Consider the following 25,287-nt stretch of genomic DNA (forward strand, 5'->3'; position numbering starts at 1 on the left):
TTCTGCACCTAAGGTGAGGGAGCATGAAGCAACAGTTTTCTCTCTCAACTCTCCCCAGTACAACCTCAAGCTGGGGGTAGCGCCAGCCACCAAATAGCCTCCTACAAGGGCTGAGCCAGGACTGTTAACGCTAACTGTGCCATCCATACATAGCTATGCTGGTTGCAATACATATCATAATATTACATAGTAATCCATAACAAACCATTTGCAGATAACCCCTGCTCTGGGGTACTGCAGATGTACTGCCACCCATAGGGCATTTTTCTGTTCACATAACTGATGTGGTCACCTGGCAAATCAGCATTTGCTCGATTGTTGGATAACTGCTGCCCTGTTTACACAGGTCAGTGATAGGGAACAAGTGTTTGACTGAGTGCTTGTTCTGCTCAGGGGCGGATACAGACAGCAGAGGGCCCCTGTGCAAGGAATGTACGTGGGGCCCCCCAAACCACACATAAAAATATAAACATATACGTGCAAATAAAAAACATCTTGTTAATATGGGTCAATATGTTTACAGTATGTATATATTTTTTTTTTCATACTAGGCCACACCTCTAACTCTGCCCAAAGCATAACTATACACAACCAGTCCCCTTAATGCCCCCACATAGTAATTATTCCCCCTTTGTACCTGCACATAGTAGTAATGCCCACACTGTGCCCCCTTCACAGTAGCTATGCCCAGATGTGCCCCCTTCACAGTACTTATGCCCAGATATGTGCCCCCTTCACAGCAGTGATGCCCAGATATGTGCCCCCTTCACAGCACTTATGCCCAGATATGTGCCCCCTTCATAGCAGTTATGCCCAGATCTGTGCCCATTTTACAGCAGTTATGCCCAGAGAAGCCCACTTCACATCAGTTATGCCCAGATATGTGCCCCGTTCACAATAGTTATGTCCAGATATGTGCCCCCTTCACAGTAGCTATGCCCAGATATGTGCCCCCTTCACAGTAGCTATGCCCAGATATGTGCCCCTTCACAGTAGTTATGTCCAGATATGTGGCCCCTTCACAGCACTTATGTCCAGATATGCTCCCCCTGCTCCGTACAGTATTGGAACGAAGTTTTATGCAAATCGACTTTGGATGTTTCATTCAAAGTCGATTCGCTCATCCCTATAAATACCATCTCTTCCTTACAGTCTTCTATAACATACAGTCCCATGTAAATAACTAGAATCCCCTCCTTCATCTCTTCCAATAAAAAATCCCATTTAAATAACATTACTCCTTACCCTCCAGTCCTTTATAATATCCAGTTCCATGTAAATAACACCAGTCATCTCCTCCCATGTAACTAAGGAAGGAGGAGGTTTATTAGGGGAGAACCACATCTCCCAGCATTTCTCTGGCACTTACATGGCATCACAGGTCTCTACTGCTGAGCACTGGCTTTTTCTGCACTGGTCACATGATGGTGACCTCATCATAGGTCCTACCACCACTTCCAGTGTTGAAAAGATCACATGACTATGATGTCATCGCAGGTCCTTCAGCTATGGTGTATGGGCAGAACCGGCAGCAGATTCACAGTAAGTCCTAATCAGTCCCCCCCTTCCCCCAAACGCCCCCTCCACCCCAAGGTGACCAGGTTACCCTGGCAGAGGAAGGGAGGGGGAAAAAAAAATTATGAACACCTCAGCTGGCACTGGGAAGGGCCCCCTCCCTCTCTGGGTCCCTGTGCAGCTGAACCAGCTGCACAGATGATATGTCTGTCCCTGGTTCTGCTAATCATTGGTGTCACAGTATGGGTTCACAGATTTTTATAGATGCCTTATTTAGAATTCCTATAACAAGGATGTCTAACATGTCCATGAGACCTTAGAAATGTTTTATGTTGCTCTGAAATTGCAGAAATGTCAATCACTGTGTAACATAAGCCGAATGTACAAAAGTCTTGAAAATGGACAATGGCATATCACAATCCAAAGTGTAAGGCTGCCAACCTCCTCACTATAGAATGCAATAATCTGACAACGCACTGAAACTGAAAGTTGTAGTGGAAAAGCTAAATGTTCAATAAAGACGGCCTCACATTGAACATGGTGTCTAAATTGAAGACAGCATATTATAGAGCAGGAGAAGCTGAGCAAATTGATACATAGTTTTATGGGAAAAGATTCAGTATAACCTGTTTATCATTGACTTAAATTCCTGCTAATTCTGGACTTTGAAGTCCAGGAGGCGGTCCTATCAGTGATCGACTGCATTTGTATTCAGACCCCCTGAGTCAATACTTTGTAGGACCACTCTTCTCTGCAATTGCAGCTTTTTTTTGCTCATTGTTTGCAAAATAGCTCAAGGTCAGTCAGATTTGATGGAGACTGTCTGTGAACAGCAATTTTCAAGTCTTGCCACAGATTCTCAATGGGATTTAGGTTTGGATTTTGACTGGGAGATTCTAACACATGGATATGCTTTGATCTAAACCATTCCATTGTAGCTCTGGCTGTTGGGATGTTTAGGATCGTTATCCTGCTGGAAGGTGAACCTCCGCCCCAGTCTCAAGTCTTTTGCAGCCTCTGCCAGGTTTTCCTCCAGGATTGCCCTGTATTTAGCTCCATCCATCTTCCCATCAACTCTGACGAGCTTCTCTGTCCCTGCTGAAGAAAATCATTCCCACAGCATGATGCTGCCACCACCATGTTTCCTGGTGGGGATGGTGAGTTCAGGGTGATGTGCAGTGTTAGTTTTCCGCCACACATAGCTTTTGCGTTTAGGCCAAAAAGTTCAACTTTAATCTCATCTGCCCAGAGCACCTTCTTCCACATGTTTGCTGTGTCCCCTACAGGGCTTGTGGCAAACTGCAAATGAGACTTCTTATGGCTTGCTTTCAAAAATGGCTTTCTTCTTGCCACTCTTCCATAAAGGCCAAATTTGTGGAGTACACGACTAATAGTTGTCCTGTGGACAGATTCTCCCACCTGAGCAGTGCATGTCTGCAGCCCCTCCAGAGTGACCAGGGACCTCGTGGCTGCTTCTCTAATTAGTGCTCTCCTCGCCTGGGCTGTCAGTTTAGGTAGACGGCCATGTCTTGGTGGGTTTGTAGTTGCGCCATAGTCCTTCCCTTTTCGGATGATGGATTGAACAGTGCTCCATGAGATGTTCAGGGCTTGGGATATTTTTTATAACCTAACCCTGCTTTACACTTCTTTACAACTTGATCCCTGACCTGTCTGGTGTGATCCTTTCTTTTCATGATGCTGTTTGAACACTAACCAACCTCTGAGGCCTTCACAGAACAGCTGCAGTTATACTGAGAATAAATTACACACAAGTAGAGTCTAGTTACTAACTAGGTGACTTCTGAAAGCAATTGGTCAGACTGGATTTTATTTAGGAATATCAGAGTACAGGGGGCTAAATACAAATGCACACCACACTTTTCAGATTTTTATTTATTAAAAATTTTGAAAACCATGTGTAATTTACAGCTACTTAACATAAAATTCCAATAAAATTAAAAATTTTAGTTTAAAATTTTTTTTAAATTTAAGTTTGTGGGTGTAAGGGTACTTTCACACTAGCGTTTTTCTTTTCCGGCGCTGAGTTCCGTCCTAGGGGCTCAAATCCAGAAAAGAACTGATCAGTTTTATCCTAATGCATTCTGAATGGAGAGTAATCCGTTCAGGATGCATCAGGATGTCTTCACTTCAGTCTTTTTGACTGATCAGGATTTTCAGAAAAACGTAGCATGTTGTATTTTTACCTCCAGCCAAAAATCCTGAACACTTTGACTGAACGCCGGATACGGTCTTTTTCCCATTGACTTGCATTAACGCCGGATCCGGCGCTGTGTGTTCAGTCAAACCGGATCCGGCTTTTGCATGTTAAACCCAAAAAATGTGAAAAAAAAGTTAAAGTCCATAAATGGCGGATCCGTTTTTTCCAATGCATTTTTTCATTGTGATCAAATGTAATCCGTTTTCACACGTTTTTCCGGATCCGGCGGGCAGTTCCGGTGTCGGAATTGAACGCCGGATTAAAACAACGCTAGTGTGAAAGTAGCCTAACATGAAAAATGTGGAAAAGTACAAGGGGTATGAATACTTTTTCAAGGCACTGTAGTTGAAAATCAAATGTTGCACAACTGAGATGGACTGTGTGAAGTTGATGCCAGAGTTTAATTTATTTCTCTCACTTTAGGGTTCTGTGCCTTTCTTGGTAAGCACAACTTGTGGGACAACTGTTTTTGGAGCATTTGATCCACTTGAAGGAATAGCTGACGTGTGTGAGCGGCATAGTCTATGGCTTCATGTTGATGTAAGTTTGATGTTTAATACATCATTATTGGTAATTGTTTATAATATGGCATCAGTTTTAATAAAATCAGTGCATGTGCACTATTATTATCAAATCAGTGGATATCCAATATCTGGCATTCTGCTTCTTTTGGTTTTCACAAAGTTTGTTGCTCCAGTGTTTTTAGATGTTTTTGTCTGATGTTTCTATGGTATTCTAAAGTACCATTATAAGCATTTCCTAAGGCCGGGTTAATCTGTGTTGTGAACTCCGGCACTGTAATCAAGACTGCTGGAGTTCAGAGCGCAGATGTGAACTCAGCCTAAGTTTTTTATTTTATTTTATTGACAAATACATCAAGGTTATGTAAAGACACAAAATTTCCAGTGTTGACCTTTCTTTTTCAAAATGTCTGCAATTCACCCTGGCATGCTGGATATCATTCAGCTTCTGGGCCAAATCCTGACTGATGGCAACCCACTCTTGCCTAATCAGTGCTTGGAGTATAATTATCACAGCTTCTGTGTTTTTGTTTGTAAACCCACATTTTGAGGATTGACCACAGGTTCTAAATGGGATTGAGAACTGGGAGTTTTTCTGGCTATGGACCACAATTGTATGCCACCAACAATTGTACCATAATTGTGTGCACTGCATTTCTGAATTCCGATGGAGGTTCCCCCCCAGACAAAATGCAGTAAAACTGCATGTATACAATAAATTGCAGAAACTGCAAAAGTTGTCAAAATCGCAATTAAATAAAAACTATGTGGCAATTTTCATGTAAGACAGAAGACCACATATTTTGTAAAAATACCAGCCACAGCCTACTAAATTCATACAATGTTAACAGAATTTAAACTGGCCATTCACTGATCAGTTTACTGCTCCCCCAAACAATGTTCAAATATTGGACACAAACCCTGCATAATAAGTGTAACAATCTATTACTTAGCATGCCCCAAGCCACTCATATATTGGTACCTTATACTCTTAGATGTTAAAATGGAATGTACAGATTATTATTCCAAAAACGAAAGGCTCATAGGTTCTAAAAAAATAGAGAGCAACTGGCATTTTAATGGATTCTCAAAAGAAAAAGTATGATGTTCGTGTAGTACATACATCACATCATCTTCTTAAAGGGTTTTCCCAGCTCCTGATATTGATGACCTATCTTTAGGATATGTCATTAATATGTGATCGGTGAGGGTCTGATACCCTACACCCCAAAAGATAGGTCATAAATATCAGGAGCTTGGAAAGACCCTTTTTGGGTGATTGTAGTAGAGGTGTCTAACTGCCATTTAGATCAGTCGGCTCTCTCAGCTATATTAATATAACAATGCTTTTGGAAAGTCTTCAGACGCTTTCACTTTTCACATTATATTACATTGAGGCAGTTTTCCCCCATCCATCAGCACTCAAGACCCCATAATGAGAAAGTGAAAACAGAATTTTATACATTTTGGCAAATTTATTAAAAAGGAAAACTAAAATTTTGCATGATCAAAAGTATTCAGTCCCTTTGCTATGGCATTTGAAATTTAGCTGTGGGCCTTCATCTTTGAGATGTTTCTACACCTTGACTGGAGCCCACCCGTGTTAGTTTCAGTTGATTGGACAAAATTTGGAGAGACACAGCTCTGTCTATATAAGGTCTCACTAATGACAATGCATATGAGAGCAAAAACCAAGCCATGAAGAGGAAAGAACTGCCTGTACAGTAGGAGAGAAGGACCTTGGTAAGAGAGGTGACCAAGAACCCAATGGTCACAGACTGAGCTCCAAAGATCCCATATGCAGATAGGAGAAACTTCCAGAAGGTTAGCCATCACTTCAGCATGCCATCAATCTGGGCTTTATGGCAAAATCACCAGAAAGAAGCCTTTTCTTAGTAAAAGACACACACAAGCCCGTCTCGAGTTTGCAAAAAAGCACCTAAAGGAATCTGAGACTGTGAGAAACAATATTCTGTGGTCTGATGAAACCAAGATTGAACTTTTGGGCCTCACTTCAGTGTCATGTCTGGAGGAAACTAGTCACTGCTTATCACCTGCCCAATACAATCTCTACAGTGAAGCATGGTGGTAGCATCATCATGTTACAGGGATGTTTTTCAGCAGCTGGGCCAGGGAGACTGGTCACAGTTGAGGGAAAGCTGAATGGAGCAAAGTACAGAAATATTCATAATGAAAACTTGAGCCAGAGTTCCCTGGACCCCAGACTGGGCCGAAGGTTCACCTTAACAAGACAATGACCATAAACACACAGCCAAGATAACACAGGGGTGGCTTAGGGACAATTCTGTAAATGTTCTTTAGTGGCCCAGCCAGAGCCCTGATTTGAACATCTCTGGGAGACCTGAAAATGGCTGTCCATCAATAGTCCCCATGCAACCTGACAGTGCTTGAGATGATCTGCAGAGAAGAATGGCAGGGAATCCCCAAATCCAGGTGTGCAAACCTTGTGGCATCATACCCAAGAAGACTAGAGGCTGTAATTAGAAACATAGAAACATAGAATGTGTCGGCAGATAAGAACCATTTGGCCCATCTAGTCTGCCCAATATATCTGAATCCTATTAATAGTCCCTGGCCCTATCTTATATGAAGGATAGCCTTATGCCTATCCCATGCATGCTTAAACCCCTTCACTGTATTTGCAGCTACCACTTCTGCAGGAAGGCTATTCCATGCATCCACTACTCTCTCAGTAAAGTAATACTTCCTTATATTACTTTTAAACCTTTGCCCCTCTAATTTAAAACTGTGTCCTCTTGTGGTAGTTTTTCTTCTTTTAAAGGGTTTCTATCACTTCGTATGCCATAATTAGCTCTCAGACACTAGCGATCCGCTAGTGTCTGCTCTGGCCAACCATCCTAATATAAGAGCTTTTTGGGCAGCCGTTTTGCTAAAAAAATAACTTTTATAAATATGCTAATGAGCCTCTAGGTGCTATGTGGGCGTCATTAGCACCTAGAGGCTCCGTCTACCTTCATACACAGCCACCGCCCAGCGCGTCCCTCCAGCCCGCCCATCTCCTGCTGAATGCGATCCTCCGTGTGACGCAACGGACGAATTCTCGCGCATGCGCCGTGCGCGGCTGTATTCGGCGCATGCGCAGAGAATGTCTGACCGCTTCCCTGCTCAGACATCTCCACTGCGCCTGCGCCGATGACGTCATAGTGCTCCAAGGAACAGGCGCAGTGGAGATGTCTGAGCAGGGAAGCGGTCAGACATTCTCTGCGCATGCGCCGAATACAGCCGCGCACGGCGCATGCGCGAGAATTCGTCCGTTGCGTCACACGGAGGATCGCATTCATCAGGAGATGGGCGGGCTGGAGGGACGCGCTGGGCGGTGGCTGTGTATGAAGGTAGACGGAGCCTCTAGGTGCTAATGACGCCCACATAGCACCTAGAGGCTCATTAGCATATTTATAAAAGTTATTTTTTTAGCAAAACGGCTGCCCAAAAAGCTCTTATATTAGGATGGTTGGCCAGAGCAGACACTAGCGGATCGCTAGTGTCTGAGAGCTAATTATGGCATACGAAGTGATAGAAACCCTTTAAATATGCTCTCATCCTTTACCGAGTTGATTCCCTTTATGTATTTAAAAGTTTCTATCATATCCCCTCTGTCTCTTCTTTCTTCCAAGCTATACATATTAAAGCGAACCTTTCACCAGGATTTCACCTAATAAACTATTAACAGTACCTTATAGATTATGCTCATTCTGTTTAAATGCATTCTTGTCCCGCTTTCCTGGGATGTATATTGATGAAAAAAACGACTTATAAAGTCCTTGTCTCCAGCTCCTGCAGTCACGGTGGAAGTCAAGGGGGGTAGCCCTTCCCTCACTCCGGGCTGTACCTCCCCTGCCCTAACCCCTCCTCTAACTAGTGAAACTGACACCCGGCTCAGTCGCCGGGACCGCGCTTGTACTGGCGGCGCATGCGCCGTTGGTCTCAGTAGCAGCGCTATCCCGTCTAGGCGCGGACTGAAGCGCGATCCTGTGAGTGAATTGCGCATGCGCCGTCCGTCCTCGATGCCTCCCTGTCTTCTGTTCTTCAGGCGCGCGCCTGAATAGAAGACAGGGAGGCATCGGGGACGGACGGCGCATGCGCCATTCACTCACAGGATCGCGCTTCAGTCCCCGCCTAGACGGGATAGCGCTGCTACTGAGACCAACGGCGCATGCGCCGCCAGTACAAGCGCGGTCCCGGCAACTGAGCCGGGTGTCAGTTTCACTAGTTAGAGGAGGGGTTAGGGCAGGGGAGGTACAGCCCGGAGTGAGGGAAGGGCTACCCCCTTGACTTCCACCGTGACTGCAGGAGCTGGAGACAAGGACTTTATAAGTCGTTTTTTTCATCAATATACATCCCAGGAAAGCGGGACAAGAATGCATTTAAACAGAATGAGCATAATCTATAAGGTACTGTTAATAGTTTATTAGGTGAAATCCTGGTGAAAGGTTCGCTTTAAGGTCCTTTAACCTTTCCTGGTAAGTTTTATCCTGCAATCCATGTACTAGTTTAGTAGCTCTTCTCTGAACTCTCTAGAGTATCTATATCCTTCTGGAGATATGGCCTCCAGTACTGTGCACAATACTCCAAGTGAGGTCTCACCAGTGCTCTGTAGAGCGGCATAAGCACTTCACTCTTTCTACTGCTTATACCTCTTCCTATACATCCAAGCATTCTGCTGGCATTTCGTGCTGCCCTATTACATTGTCTTCCCACCTTTAAGTCTTCTGAAATAATTACTCCTAAATCCCTTTCCTCAGATACTGAGGTCAGGACTGTGTCAAATATTCTATATTCTGCCCTTGGGTTTTTACGCCCCAGGTGCATTATCTTGCACTTATCCACATTAAATTTCAGTTGCCAGAGTTCTGACCATTCTTCTAGTTTTCCCAAATCCTGCCAGAAGTGCTTCAACTAAGTCCTAAATAAAGGGTATGAATAATTATGTCAATGCAAGATTTTAGTTTCTCCTTCAATAAATTAGCACTTTCTCATTTTTTTTATAGCATATGGCCGCAATATAACAAAATATTTAAAAAGTGAAAGGGTCTGAAGACTTTCCAAATGCATTGTATCTGCAAATGTGGAGTATGTTAAATTGTCTGTGAGTACAACATTGATTATCTATTTTCAGGATAGGTTATCAATATTAGATCGTTGAGGGTCTGAATCCCAGCACCTCCACCGATTAACTGTTTGAAAGGGCCACAGCATTCAAACAAGCACTGCAGCCTCCTCACAGCTAACCAAGCACAGCACTGTAGATTGGATAGTGGCTGTGCTTGGTATTGCGGCCTAGGCCCATTCACTTGAATGGGACTGAGCTACACACCAGCCATGTGACAGATGAACAGGCCATCACAGGCCTAGGAATAGGCTGCTGTGCTCACTAGAGAGTCATGGCCTCTTCAGACAGCTGATCAGATGGGGAGCCTGAAGTCAGCCCTATAACAAATGTGATGATCTATCCTTAGGATATGGAATCAATATTTTATTCGCGGAAAACCCCTTTAAATCTTGCACAAGTCCATTTTGGAAAACTGATCACCAGGGCATCTTGATACAGGGTACCTCCTAATTAAGTCTTCTTTTTGGGGCAACTGGCACATTTGGTCAACAATTGCCTAATGTGTATGGTATAAAACCTTTTGAACAAGTTTATTAAAAACTATTCTAACTGCCTTATAATCATTTTTGTAATAGACTTGAAATAGCGCTTTGGAATACATACATTGTACTGCAGGTAATGAAGCCGCAGTGAGCGATGTACTGGCAGGACCAGCAGTATGTGCTCCTGCCAGTACAGCACGTACTCTGGCTCCAAGGTGGATTCCATACACTACACTACTGACATGTCAGCGGTGTATGAATGTATGGATTCCAAAGTGCCATAGACACCTGAACTTTGGGTTCCTATTTTGTAGGGTGAAAAACGGGGAAAAGTATACATTACAAATATTATTTATATGGCATTTTAAATAGTTTTTAATAAACTTGTTCAAAATGATAGATACCCTTTAAAGTGTAACTGTTATTATTATATATATATTTTGGAATGTGTATGGGCAGTGATACTAAACATTTTTGTAATATACTTTAATTACTGAAATCATACATTTCTATAAGAAAAATAGCTCTAAAATTGCCCATTTTGTGCCTTAGCGATGCTCCACGTTCCACACTGACTGCTGCTGGCCTCACAGCCTCTCACTATCATATATATATATACAGGGAGTGCAGAATTATTAGGCAAGTTGTATTTTTGAGGATTAATTTTATTATTGAACAACAACCATGTTCTCAATGAACCCAAAAAACTCATTAATATCAAAGCTGAATATTTTTGGAAGTAGTTTTTAGTTTGTTTTTAGTTTTAGCTATTTTAGGGGGATATCTGTGTGTGCAGGTGACTATTACTGTGCATAATTATTAGGCAACTTAACAAAAAACAAATATACACTGCGTGCAGAATTATTAGGCAAATGAGTATTTTGACCACATCATCCTCTTTATGCATGTTGTCTTACTCCAAGCTGTATAGGCTCGAAAGCCTACTACCAATTAAGCATATTAGGTGATGTGCATCTCTGTAATGAGAAGGGGTGTGGTCTAATGACATCAACACCCTATATTAGGTGTGCATAATTATTAGGCAACTTCCTTTCCTTTGGCAAAATGGGTCAAAAGAAGGACTTGACAGGCTCAGAAAAGTCAAAAATAGTGAGATATCTTGCAGAGGGATGCAGCACTCTTAAAATTGCAAAGCTTCTGAAGCGTGATCATCGAACAATCAAGCGTTTCATTCAAAATAGTCAACAGGGTCGCAAGAAGCGTGTGGAAAAACCAAGGCGCAAAATAACTGCCCATGAACTGAGAAAAGTCAAGCGTGCAGCTGCCAAGATGCCACTTGCCACCAGTTTGGCCATATTTCAGAGCTGCAACATCACTGGAGTGCCCAAAAGCACAAGGTGTGCAATACTCAGAGACATGGCCAAGGTAAGAAAGGCTGAAAGACGACCACCACTGAACAAGACACACAAGCTGAAACGTCAAGACTGGGCCAAGAAATATCTCAAGACTGATTTTTCTAAGGTTTTATGGACTGATGAAATGAGAGTGAGTCTTGATGGGCCAGATGGATGGGCCCGTGGCTGGATTGGTAAAGGGCAGAGAGCTCCAGTCCGACTCAGACGCCAGCAAGGTGGAGGTGAAGTACTGGTTTGGGCTGGTATCATCAAAGATGAGCTTGTGGGGCCTTTTCGGGTTGAGGATGGAGTCAAGCTCAACTCCCAGTCCTACTGCCAGTTTCTGGAAGACACCTTCTTCAAGCAGTGGTACAGGAAGAAGTCTGCATCCTTCAAGAAAAACATGATTTTCATGCAGGACAATGCTCCATCACACGCATCCAAGTACTCCACAGCGTGGCTGGCAAGAAAGGGTATAAAAGAAGAAAATCTAATGACATGGCCTCCTTGTTCACCTGATCTGAACCCCATTGAGAACCTGTGGTCCATCATCAAATGTGAGATTTACAAGGAGGGAAAACAGTACACCTCTCTGAACAGTGTCTGGGAGGCTGTGGTTGCTGCTGCACGCAATGTTGATGGTGAACAGATCAAAACTCTGACAGAATCCATGGATGGCAGGCTTTTGAGTGTCCTTGCAAAGAAAGGTGGCTATATTGGTCACTGATTTGTTTTTGTTTTGTTTTTGAATGTCAGAAATGTATATTTGTGAATGTTGAGATGTTATATTGGTTTCACTGGTAAAAATAAATAATTGAAATGGGTATATATTTGTTTTTTGTTAAGTTGCCTAATAATTATGCACAGTAATAGTCACCTGCACACACAGATATCCCCCTAAAATAGCTAAAACTAAAAACAAACTAAAAACTACTTCCAAAAATATTCAGCTTTGATATTAATGAGTTTTTTGGGTTCATTGAGAACATGGTTGTTGTTCAATAATAAAATTAATCCTCAAAAATACAACTTGCCTAATAATTCTGCACTCCCTGTATACCCATTTCAATTATTTATTTTTACCAGTGAAACCAATATAACATCTCAACATTCACAAATATACATTTCTGACATTCAAAAACAAAACAAAAACAAATCAGTGACCAATATAGCCACCTTTCTTTGCAAGGACACTCAAAAGCCTGCCATCCATGGATTCTGTCAGTGTTTTGATCTGTTCACCATCAACATTGCGTGCAGCAGCAACCACAGCCTCCCAGACACTGTTCAGAGAGGTGTACTGTTTTCCCTCCTTGTAAATCTCACATTTGATGATGGACCACAGGTTCTCAATGAGGTTCAGATCAGGTGAACAAGGAGGCCATGTCATTAGATTTTCTTCTTTTATACCCTTTCTTGCCAGCCACGCTGTGGAGTACTTGGACGCGTGTGATGGAGCATTGTCCTGCATGAAAATCATGTTTTTCTTGAAGGATGCAGACTTCTTCCTGTACCACTGCTTGAAGAAGGTGTCTTCCAGAAACGGGCAGTAGGACTGGGAGTTGAGCTTGACTCCATCCTCAACCCGAAAAGGCCCCACAAGCTCATCTTTGATGATACCAGCCCAAACCAGTACTCCACCTCCACCTTGCTGGCGTCTGAGTCGGACTGGAGCTCTCTGCCCTTTACCAATCCAGCCACGGGCCCATCCATCTGGCCCATCAAGACTCACTCTCATTTCATCAGTCCATAAAACCTTAGAAAAATCAGTCTTGAGATATTTCTTGGCCCAGTCTTGACGTTTCAGCTTGTGTGTCTTGTTCAGTGGTGGTCGTCTTTCAGCCTTTCTTACCTTGGCCATGTCTCTGAGTATTGCACACCTTGTGCTTTTAGGCACTCCAGTGATGTTGCAGCTCTGAAATATGGCCAAACTGGTGGCAAGTGGCATCTTGGCAGCTGCACGCTTGACTTTTCTCAGTTCATGGGCAGTTATTTTGCGCCTTGGTTTTTCCACACGCTTCTTGCGACCCTGTTGACTATTTTGAATGAAACGCTTGATTGTTCGATGATCACGCTTCAGAAGCTTTGCAATTTTAAGAGTGCTGCATCCCTCTGCAAGATATCTCACTATTTTTGACTTTTCTGAGCCTGTCAAGTCCTTCTTTTGACCCATTTTGCCAAAGGAAAGGAAGTTGCCTAATAATTATGCACACCTAATATAGGGTGTTGATGTCATTAGACCACACCCCTTCTCATTACAGAGATGCACATCACCTAATATGCTTAATTGGTAGTAGGCTTTCGAGCCTATACAGCTTGGAGTAAGACAACATGCATAAAGAGGATGATGTGGTCAAAATACTCATTTGCCTAATAATTCTGCACTCCCTGTATATATACAGAGAGAGAGAGGCAGTAAGAGCAGCAGCAGTCAGTGTGGAGCGTTGAGCATTGATATGGCACAAAATCTGCAATTTTAGAGCAATTTTTCTAATAGAAATGTATGATTTCAGTAATTAAAGTATATTACAAAAATGGTCAGTATCACTGCCCATACACATAAAAAAAAAAAAAGAATGACAATTACACTTTAGCTAAAATACGACTTGTTTTCTTATCAGGGAATAATAGTGCAGAGTTACCAAGCTCTAGCAACTAATGTCCTGTGTGAGAATGAACACCTAGGACTATGATGCCAAGTGTCCTGCCATGTACATGATACAGTATCATACTTCCCAACTCTCTAAATGAACAAAGAGGGACAGGCAAATTTTTTCTACACTAGGCCACGCCTTTAACTCTGCCCAAAACATAACTATGCACCTAATTCCAACCAGTCCTCTTAATGCCACCACATAGTAATTATTCCCCCTTCATGCCACCGAACATAATTTATGCCCACATTGTGCCCCCTCATAGAATTATGCCCAGCTGTGCCCCAAGTAATATGTCCAGCTGTGCCCCCAGTAGTACGTCCAGTTATGTGCCCCTCACATAAAGTTAAAAAAATAAACACCACATACCTTGTTCATAGCAGCAGGACATCGGCTGCTCTGGTCTGTGGAGAAGGCGGAGCCAAGGTTGACTGGTGGCCGGCCCCACCCCCCCGCAGAGACCAGAGGTATGGAGAGCCAGCAGGGGGGAGGAATGATGAAGCAGGGAGCCGATGCCGGCTCTCTGCTTCATCATTATACAGGCAACTGTCCATAGGAAGCAGAGACAGCTGCCAGAAAGCGGGACATAGCTCCCCCGTACCGGGACAGCCACTGAAATCTGGGACTCTCCCGCCGGATCTGGGATGGTTGGGAGGTATGCAGTATGTTGCTATGCAGTCGGGTTTGACAATTACTGGTATTAGCTCTCATTATTTGTATAAAACTTGCCACAATAGCTGTGGAGGGTTCTCCATAATTAATTCATATTCATTTTTTTTCTGTAGGCTGCATGGGGAGGCAGTGCCTTGTTGTCCAGTAGGCACAGACATTTACTGAAGGGAATAGAGAGGTCAGTAGAATGGCCTGAGGGCCTGGTGCAAGAGTAGCACATGGACCTGCTGCAATCTGTATGAAACTGCTGGACAGTGGGCCCTTCTTCAGCTGCACAGATAGCACATACATACCAATCTTTCAATTGGATAAAATCAGGGCATCTAGGCTCCCCCCCTGGGAACGCCTTACCCCGCCCAGGATCACCCACTTATGGGCATTACTCCACTATTATTGCATCACTGTGTACATTCTCTCTGTACTGTGACATCACTATGTGCATTATACATGTACCATGACATCAGTGTGTGCCATAGACTTGTGCATTAAGGAGACCAATCATAACCTTTTCTGAACATGTTGCTGAAAGTGGTCATGGCCAAGTTTGACTGTGTGGCCCCATGGTTACTAGTTCTGCCCTTGCAGACGTACAGCATCCATCTAAAACCATCCTAAATTTGGATTCACATTAGGTAAAAAATTGGCGAAAATAAGAGTTAAGATCTGTATTTCTTATTTTTCTACTGCCCCCCGTTCACCCACTGTCAGTGTTTAAACATACATTGCCAGTTTTTTTCAGCACAGCTTTGAGTGCTGACAGCGTGGGAACTGGGGGCAGAAGGAAAATACTAAATGGTGTTTTGGATTTTTTATGTGCAGTACTACTCAGGTATTACTGCAGATAATAGTCCAGAATCCTGGTGACAGATTCCCTTTAACGCAAATAGCAATGACCAATGGCAGGTTGGAAAATGTTGGCCATGGTTGGCAGAAAGTTCAAGTCTACAGAATGATTGGCCACATTCACACCATCATTTGCCACGTTGGGCAAGCCCCAGCCTGATGATTGGCCACTTTAAGAGGGTTGTACTGCTGAGTGAGATAGTTTATATAAAACTAAAACTGTACTCAACAAAACTGTAAAACCATTAGCAAATTCTCTCATTTCTGATTTACTAACTTATGACCATATTTTACATTTTGGGTTTCAATTTTTCTTTCTTAGGCTACTTTCACACTTGCGGTAGCCTTTTCCGGCAGGCTGTTCCGGCGGGGTAACAGCCTGCCGGTTCCATGCTACCACAAGTCCACCGTGCTGGCAGAAGGAGGTCCTGCCGCAGCACGGTAAACAAGCCAATAGACGGCAGACAAATATCGCAGCATGTTGTAGTTTTTGTCCGGCCGCATTATAGTGAATGTGGCCGGGGCGGACTTCCGGCGGCACGATGGACTTGCGATAGCTACCGCAAGTGTGAAAGTAGCCTTAGGGCTAGTTCACACAACTGATTTTGCAAAGTCCAGGCAAAATCCATCACATGTTCCGAGGCAGAAACAACTCTTGGTTTTTCATTGAATGGAGCTAAACCATGAGTGGACACCCACTGCATTTTCCATTGGTGTCCGCACGGACACCACGCCAAGAACAGGCATTAACGTTCTTGGCCAGGCACGGCATTAAACCATGGTCTCATGAAATGCAACTCAGCCTCCCATTGAAAAGAATGGAAGGTAGATTCAGGACTGCTGCCGGCATTTTTTTTAATGTGAAATCCACACCAAATTCCTCTGACAAGACTCGGTGTGCCTTAAAGTTATCAGAATATAGGAAAAACAAAAGTGGTTAATTATGCCACTCCTTAATCTACTTATTGACAAAGAGGTATTCTAGTGCTCTCACTTTAGTTTCACCCATGGTCTAATTCCATAAAATTTTTGTATTTGACTTTTTTTCAGGGCAGATTCTGTGACATGGAATCCTCATAAATTATTAGGTGTTGGTTTACAATGTTCTGCTTTTCTCCTGCGGGATACAACTGTAAGTATACTTAGGGCCTGCATTAAAGGTGTTATCCTCTGAACAGCATTTATAACTTATACATGGGATAGGTGATACATTTATGATAGCTGGGGTATGACCTCTGGGACTCCAGGGTGCTTGAGACAGGGTCCCCAGGTCCCACACTTTAAATGGTGTGTTGGTGCTCAAGTTGGTCCACCACTCCATTCTATATTGATATAGATTGTAAGCCCTTGGGCTTCTCAGGTATCATGTACTTTGTTGAGGTCTATCATCATGTAACATATAGTGCTACGTAAAACGTTGGCACCTTATAACGAGTGGATAATAACACAATCAACTAAATTCTGACTCCATTCGACACCTGGGAAATCAGATGTGACTACCATAAACCCAAATATCCTGATCATAACCATATACTCGCAGGGTCCATGAAGCTGAGATATGAGTTGTTTGGTGGGGTGCTCACACTGCTGAGCTGCTGTTTCTATCAAACACCTACCTACCTAAACATTCTACCTTTGGAGAATCTTTAACTAATTTAAAGCAATACTGATATAATCAATTCCCTAAAATATAACTATTGCCTGGATCGATCCCATTACACGTAGTAAATAGCACCAAAAAATTGTACGTACCCTCCCGTGTCACCAGTGCCATCCGGCCAGTTCGACCTGCAGAACGCAGATAATATTTTCCTTCCACGTTCCCAAGTCTTAGAACAGGGATGCACAACCTTCAGCCCGGGGCCACATGTGGCCTCTATTCTGTATGGCCCCCAATCATCTGGACAGATGAAATGAAAGAAATGCTCAGTAATAGGGAGGCAAGTACTAATGGTGCACTTGTAGCCATCTTTGGGCCCCCTATATATCAGGATAATGGCATCCCTTGACCCTTATGTGGCGCTCCTGAAAGTAATATATGACTTAGAGTGGTGGCCATCTCCATTGTATTTTATAGGAGTTGTGAAATGCTAGTCTGATACATAAAACCCATCATTTACAATAGAACATAGCACATGCAAGCCTGGTCTCCTCTATAATGTGGATATTAGAAGGTGACCCCCCCCCCCCCCCCCCATTCTCTTAATTCTCCCAATAGGTGTCAGACATTTAAGGAACACACTTTTGATACGTCATAAATGCTTCATAATACCCATTTTATTGCAGTCTTTGTTAGTGGTTTAATTTGATAATGTGTCCCCAAAAAATGTTGTGCACCTTGTCTTAGAACATATGTGTCACTATTATATAGAGTAAAAAAAGTAATAACCATTCTATATGTATAGTGTTTTGTGAGCATTCATTTGTAGGCAATATAATAAATATGAAATATGTTCTCGTGGCTATGTTCATATTTGCGCTGGAGAATGCTGACTGGAAGAATAGTACTGCATGCAGCGCTGTTCTTCCCAGCAAAATGATAGCGCCAATGGAGTTCCATGGCCCCCATAATAAGCCAACATCAGTCATAAATGGAAGGCACAGCAATATGAACCAGGCCTACTGTATCTTCTGTATGATCACGGAGTAAAATTGCATATTGGGCAGTTACAGTATTCCTTTTCCATATACATGAAAATGTACAAAGTACAGTACAGAGAGAAATGTCATATTTGGTCCTCATTACAGAATGCACCCACTAACTGTGTCCCTCTCATTACAGCAATTATTAGAGCGCTGTCATGCAGCTAATGCCACCTACCTGTTCCAAACAGACAAATTTTACAACCTGCAATATGACACGGGTGATAAATCAATCCAATGTGGTCGCCGAGTGGATTGTCTGAAACTCTGGCTAATGTGGAAAGCGCTTGGGTCCAATGGGCTGGAGAGAAGAGTGGACAGAGTTCTGGATCATACAAGGTGCTGGGTCTATGATATCTCCTGCGGCGCTGGAAGATGCGCCTAATTTATGACAAGGCCTCAACATAAATTAGACACATCCTCCAGCAGTCCATGTGCCAGAATGAAATCTACGGCAGCTTAGAGCTGCCATAATCTTCTATCTTCATTTGCGCAAATGAAGATAAATGTGTTGCGCTCGCTGGTCCCAATTCCTCTCTGCCCTTGCCATGCACCCTTATTGGGAAAGAGGGAGGGCAGCAAAAAAAACACCACAAAATTCACAAAGTTGCTATTTTTCCCAACTAGATTATGGGTGAATTACTTTGCATAAGGGCAATTGGTATTCTTAAGCATGCTTAAAAATCATTGTTTGCCGGCGGCAGATGGTGCTGTCTAATTACGATTTGCCGCCGGCAAACGACTACACAGCATGGGAACAAGTGATGGCATAGTGATTGTTCCTCTCCATGTGGAGGAGAACGCTGCATATAATAGCAGCTGACACCAGATGTGTCTGGCAGCGGCTTTCTCTCTTCTCCCTATTTAAGGGCTTATTCGCACGACCGTATGAATGAGTCCGCATCCATTCGGCAACTTTGCGGAACGGGTCTGGACCCATTCATTTCAAAGGGGCAGCAAAAGATGCTGTGCACATCCGTAGTTCCGTTCCACGGACCCACTGAAAAGATAGAGCATGTCATATTCTTGTCTACAATTGCGGACAAGAATAGGCATTTTCTATAACAGTGGCGGCCATGTGCGGAATTTGCGGACCACAAAACACTACGGTCATGTGAATGCGCCCTAATACACATACATGTTTGGCCTAACCGAATCTGTATGTATATGGGGAGCTGTGAGGGAGTCGGGACAGGTAGCTATTGGGCCATCCTAAGGAACGTTCAGCTGCCAGCTATTGAATGTGTATGGAGGCCCTAACAGCCAGTACATTATTGATATTATTTGATGACGTCTGATGTCCCACCATATACACTGCCTGTCCAAAAAAAAAGTTGCCACCTGGATTTAACTAAGCAAATAGTTATGAGCCTCCTATTGGATAATTACTGCATGGGCGATTATCTTTCAGCTGGAAATAAGTTATTTAACCCCAACTGGTGCAATGAGTTGCTTCTCATTTTTTAAACAACCATGTCGAAAGACACATCTCGTGGTCGTGGAAAAGATGTTAGTCTGTTTGAGAAGGGTCAAATCATTGGCATGCATCAAGCAGAGAAAACATCTAAGGAGATTGAAGAAACTACTAAAATTGGGTTAAGAACTGCCCAAAGCATTAGATAGTGGGGACCCATCCTATTTGTGGAAATGTGGCGGGAAAAAAATCCTGAAAGATCGTGATTGGCGATCACTTAAACGTTTGGTGAAATCAAATCGAAAAAAAGCAACAGTAGAACTCAGGGCTATGTTTAATAGTGAAAGTAAGAGCATTTCCACACGCACAATGTGAAGGGAACTCAAGGGATTGGGACTGAACAGCTGTGTAGCTGTAAGAAAACCACTAATCAGTGAGGCAAACCAGAAAAAAAGGCTTCAATTTTCTAGGGAGCATAAGAAGAGAGGCAGATGAAGTGATGCACCCATCATGCCTAGTGCCTACTGTACAAGCCTGTGGGGGCAGTGCTATGATCTGGGGTTGCTGCAGTTGGTCAGGTCTAGGTTCAGCAACAGTATGTGCTCCATGAATGAGGTCAGCTGACTACCTGAACATACTGAATGACCAGGTTATTCCATCAATGGATTTGTTCTTCCCTGATGGCACGGCATATTCCACGATGACAATGCCAGGATTCATCTGGCTCAAATTGTGAAAGAGTGGTTCAGGGAGCATGAGACATCATTTTCACACATGGATTGGCCACCACAGAGTCCAGACCTTAACCCCATTGAGAATCTTTGGGATGTGCTGGAGATGGCTTTGCGCAGCAGTCAGACTCTACCACCATCAATGCAAGATCTTGGTGAAAAATTAATGCAACACTGGATGGAAATAAATCTTGTGACATCGCAGAAGCTTATCGAAACAATGCCACAGCGAATGCGTACCGTTATCAAAGCTAAAGGCTTTTTTCGGTGGCAACTTTTTTTTTTTGGACAGCCAGTGTATATGTCTTGTCTAACTGCTTAGTTGGGTCTGGTATTTGTTGTAATGATATGATTATTCTTTCTCGATATGCATAATTTTCACAGAAAACATAGAAAAACCCTTGTGTTAAGTGGATTCCAGTGGTATTTTCCGATGGTAAATGCTATCACTGGTTTCAGTTGGCTTTTGGGAAGAATGCCCTAGCCCACTTTGCCATTCTACAGTAATAACAACAGAGAACTAAAAGATCATAATTGTCAATGAGATCCATTATATACAGGTTTCCATTATTTGTCACTTATAAACTATGATTAATATTACATTCTGATTTTCAGATATCTGGTTGAGGAGATGAAGAAAAGAGAAGGTTTCCGCTTGATTATGGAGGTATGATAAGTGAAGGTTACATCTTCAGTAGGGATGAGCGGACGCGTGGATGTTCGGGTTCGCCGGGTTTGGCCGAACTTCGGGTCAAAGTTCAGGTTCAGGACCCGAACTTGATCCGAACTCGAACCCGAACCCTATTGAAGTCAATGGGGACCCGAACTTTGGTGCACTAAAATGGCTGTAAAATAGTCATAGTAAGGGCTAGAGGGCAGCAAAAGGAAGCAAAATGGGGATAAGAGCAGGACAATTGCCCTGCAAACAAATAGGGATAGGGAAATGACTTAAAATAACATAAAATAATAATAATTATCTTGAACTAGGAGGCGGAGGTCAAAGTGGAGTAGGAAGTTGTGGTGGTGTAAATTTGGGAGGGCCCCAAAACATTGGGAAATGGAAAAGTGAATGAAAATAGAAAGTGTGCTGGAGTATAACAATGGCTGGGTGCGGCCGTTATACTTGTCTATTCAGCACAAGGTACAGACAAGTCCTGTGGGATCCATGCCTGGTTCATTTTATGAACGTGAGCTTGTCCATGTTGGCTGTGGACAGGCGGCTGCGCTTGTCTGTGATCATTCCCCCTGCTGCACTAAACACACGTTCAGACAATACACTGGCTGCAGGGCAGGCCAGCACCTCCAAGGGGTAAAGGGCTAGCTCGGGCCATGTGCCCAATTTGGAGACCCAGAAGTTGAATGGGGCAGACCCACCATGTTGCTGGAATGCTGCCTCCTGCTATGGCGAAAGTCACACTCGCGTTTTGGGTGGATCCCATGACGGATCTCACAAACAGAAAGCCAAAACGCGAGTGTGAAAGTAGCCTAAGACGTTCCGTATCAGCTGGTGGTGCTGGTTGTTGTGGCGTGCTGACAAAGCCTTTCCACATTTCGGCCATGCTAACCCTCCCTTCTGAGGTGCTGGCGGTGCCCCAGCTGCGTTGGCGACTTCTTCCTCCTCGTCTGCCTTCGCCTTGTGCTTCCACTGAACCTCCGCTGTCAGGTGGGAATGCTATCAGCAGCACTCGCGCATCTTCCAATCACGCTCCAGTGACGGAATTAGGGACGGCACGTTGTCCTTGTAGCGGGGTTCCAGCAGGGTGGCCACCCAGTAATCAGCACTGGTTAGAATGTAGGCAACTAGGCGGTCGTTGCGCAAGGCACTGCAGCATGTAGTCGCTCATGTGTGCCAGGCTGCCCAGAGGCAACGACAAGCTGTCCTCTGTGGGAGGTGTATCGTCTGTGTCCTCTGTATCCCCCCAAAGAAAAGCAAAAAAGTAAGATAGCACCACTTATTGGCATATGATAGTCCATACTAGGCGGCGGTGCTCGAGGTGTCAGGCCCCGGCCTCGGGGGCCCCACAGCAACAAAAAATGTACAGGAAGGAACCGCAGCACTCCAATCTTCAATCCAATCGTGTGCTTATTGATACCGAACAAAAGCAACGTTTCGACTTTACAAGTTTTTTTCAAGCTTGTCACTGCATTGTTTGGTCCCTGTTGATATGGAAATGTGAATGCACAGCCAATCAGCGACTATAATGATTCAACATACATACTTTCAGTATTTGGCAAATATTCCTAATAACTTTTCCAGCTATCTGTGCAATGATATCATGAGTGTCGTAAGGAACATCCCATGTGGGATCCACTGAGAGCATGTGCATCACATCTGCTGTTGGCTTCTGTATATATTTATTTTATTGCATTTGAATCTTTATTTTTCTACAGCCAGAGTTTGTGAACTTATGTTTTTGGTATGTTCCGTCAAGTCTTAGAAACAAAGAGAATTCCCCAGATTTCTGGACCAGACTTGGAAAGGTATTTTAACACCTGCTATGCAATTAATCTGTAATCTACTTTATTTTATTAATTTTTACTGGATTATGACTGATCATGTAGTTATTTCTCCTTCCATCTGTTCCCGACTACTTACTAACTTTCTGAAAGTAGGTCACCTAAATAGTGTAGGTTGGCACAGGAGCTGTATGCACAAATTTGTCGGATTTTTTTTTATCTAGACCATTTGCAAAATTGAGTTGCTGTTGAGATGAGTTTAATTTTAAGTATTTAGGGGGAGAGTTATCAAAACTGGTGTAAGTGAAAACTGGTTTAGTTGCCCATAGAAACCAATCAGATGTTTTATTTTCCAAAGGAGCTCTGAAAAATGTAAGGTGGAATGTGATTGGTTACTCTGGGCAACTAAACCAGTTTTCCTTTACAAAAGTTTTTATAATTCTCCTCTTGGTTTCTGAAAATGAGTAACTTGCAGCTATCTCAGTGGCCAGCACTCAGGTTATCGGTTCAAACCAAGCAAAGGCAACATCTACATTGAGTTTGTATATACTGCCTGTGTTTGTGTGGGTTTTCTCCATTCACTATGGTATCCTTATACACTTCAAAAACAGTTTAATTGGCTTCTTAAATTGTGCCTAATGTCTGTCTTGTCCTGCATTACACAGACAATCTAATGATTTAAAGGGTCACTAACTTTTCACATAACTTATGTCATAGAGACATATCAAAAATTTAGGTCAGTGGGGGTCTGAGTGCTGAGACCCCCACCGATGCTTAGAACGAGGAGAGAGAAGTGTGTGCATAGCACTCTCTCATCTCTCTGCACAGGGTGGGCTCCATAGAAGTCTATGGGCTCATCTTGATCTCGTCCTCAACAGTGAGGAGAGAAAGCGTGATATGTCTGCGCTTTTCTGTCCCTGTTCTAGCAATCATGGGGGTCTCAGACCCTAACCAATCTAAATGTTTGATGTATCTCTATGACATATCAAAACTTTTGTGAAAAGTTAGTGACCCTTTAAACAGACACTGTGTGATGCTTCATTTCTCCTGTGGTGGCGTGTCCCAGATCTTTTTTTTTGTCAAGGGGCCTATATAATAAGTAGGGATTGTCCAAAGTGGAGAACCCCTTTAAAGAACAAGGCCTGTGAATGGAGACAATCTCTATACAGCACTGCAAAATATGTAATCTCTATGGGAAATATGTAACTGATAATGAAGTAAAATAAATGTTACTGCAGGTGGCCCCTGTAATAAAGGAAAGGATGATGAAGAAAGGCTCAATGATGGTAGGATACCAGCCTCATGGGAACATAGTTAACTTCTTCAGGCAGATTGTTGTGAATCCAGAAGTGACCAAAGAAGATCTAGACTTCTCCTTAGATGAAATTGAAAGGCTGGCAGAAGACCTATGAATTGTCTCCTCACAACATCCTGCAGGACATGAGAATTGTGGAATACCATCAAGTCCTGATGTCCAAGACCTGCACATGTATAGATGGCCAGCACGCTGTTTGGTCACATGCTCTTCTATCTGCACCCATCTGGTAAAATTAAAAGTGTTACTTCTGGACAACCCCTTTAACTACTACATATTAGAAAAGCTTTCAACTAGACCACATGTCAAAAACAAGGCCTGTGGGTCAAATCCAGCCCGCTGCTTTTTTCTATATGGCGCACCGGTGAGGCCCGTAATATGTGTGAGTAGTTAGTGCCGCTCACCACAATGGCAGTGCCTATACTCGTCTCCCACAGATCTTAGAGCATGACTAAAGTTAGTATGCTGCTTCTTCTTGTATATACTGATATGGACCATGCTGGTATGACCTGGGCATCTCCTGTATATCATTATATATGTAGAGCTGGGATAAGTTATACTTCTTCTTGTAGTGATATGGACCATACTGGTATAACCTGGGTATCTCCTGTATTATAAAAGAGGTGGGCACTCCATATCATATATACAGGAACATGTATAGCTTATACCAGCTGTACATACACTACTCACAAAAAGTTAGGGATATTTGGAAAACGTAAAACGTTGACGCTACAGTTATATTTTATCATGAAAGTATGGCATTTAAGTAGAAGCATGCAATTGTGATTTCCTCATCTCAAACAATTTATTAAAACAAAAGCTAACTTGTGGTATACCCCACAAAAAATGTCAATGTCTCCAAAAACTTGTGGTCTTGAGCATCAATTACAGCTTCACAACAACGTCTCATGCTGTTCACAAGTCGTCTTATTGTCTGCTGAGGCATGGCATCCCACTCTTCTTGAAGGGCGGCCCTCAGTTCATTGAGATTCTGGGGTACAGAGTTACGAGCCTTTACATGGCGACTCAGCTTATCCCATAGGTTTTCAATGGGATTCAGGTCTGGAGAAAGTGCAGGCCACTCCATTTGAGGTACCCCAGTCTCCAGTAGCCCTTTCCTAATGATGCGACCTCGATGAGCTGGCGCATTGCTGTCCATGCAGATGAAAATAGACCTGTGTTGTTCATGCAGAGGCACAATGACTGGTTTACTTATGTTATTCAATTAGTATGGGCTTGTCACTGTACCATTCACAAAGTGTAGGGCAGTTCTGTATTCACTAGACACACCTGTCCACACTGTAACACCACTACC

The 25,287-nt window shown here is 43.2% G+C and overlaps 1 protein-coding gene across 1 annotated transcript in view; it reads left to right on the forward strand.

Moving 5' to 3' along the window:
• The window catches only part of CSAD (cysteine sulfinic acid decarboxylase), a 75,950-nt gene extending 51,580 nt beyond the window's left edge, over positions 1–24,370 (forward strand). Inside the window, exons 10-16 of the mRNA XM_040422236.1 lie at positions 4,157–4,273; positions 14,683–14,747; positions 16,463–16,544; positions 18,195–18,394; positions 20,816–20,867; positions 22,592–22,681; positions 23,896–24,370. Coding sequence (XP_040278170.1) covers positions 4,157–4,273; positions 14,683–14,747; positions 16,463–16,544; positions 18,195–18,394; positions 20,816–20,867; positions 22,592–22,681; positions 23,896–24,069 — 780 coding nt within the window. The 3' untranslated portion in view covers positions 24,070–24,370. The remainder of the gene's footprint in view (positions 1–4,156; positions 4,274–14,682; positions 14,748–16,462; positions 16,545–18,194; positions 18,395–20,815; positions 20,868–22,591; positions 22,682–23,895) is intronic.
• The last annotated feature ends 917 nt before the right edge of the window (positions 24,371–25,287 follow it).

This window comes from Bufo bufo, chromosome 3 (assembly GCF_905171765.1).
Source record: "Bufo bufo chromosome 3, aBufBuf1.1, whole genome shotgun sequence".
NCBI lineage: Eukaryota > Metazoa > Chordata > Amphibia > Anura > Bufonidae > Bufo > Bufo bufo.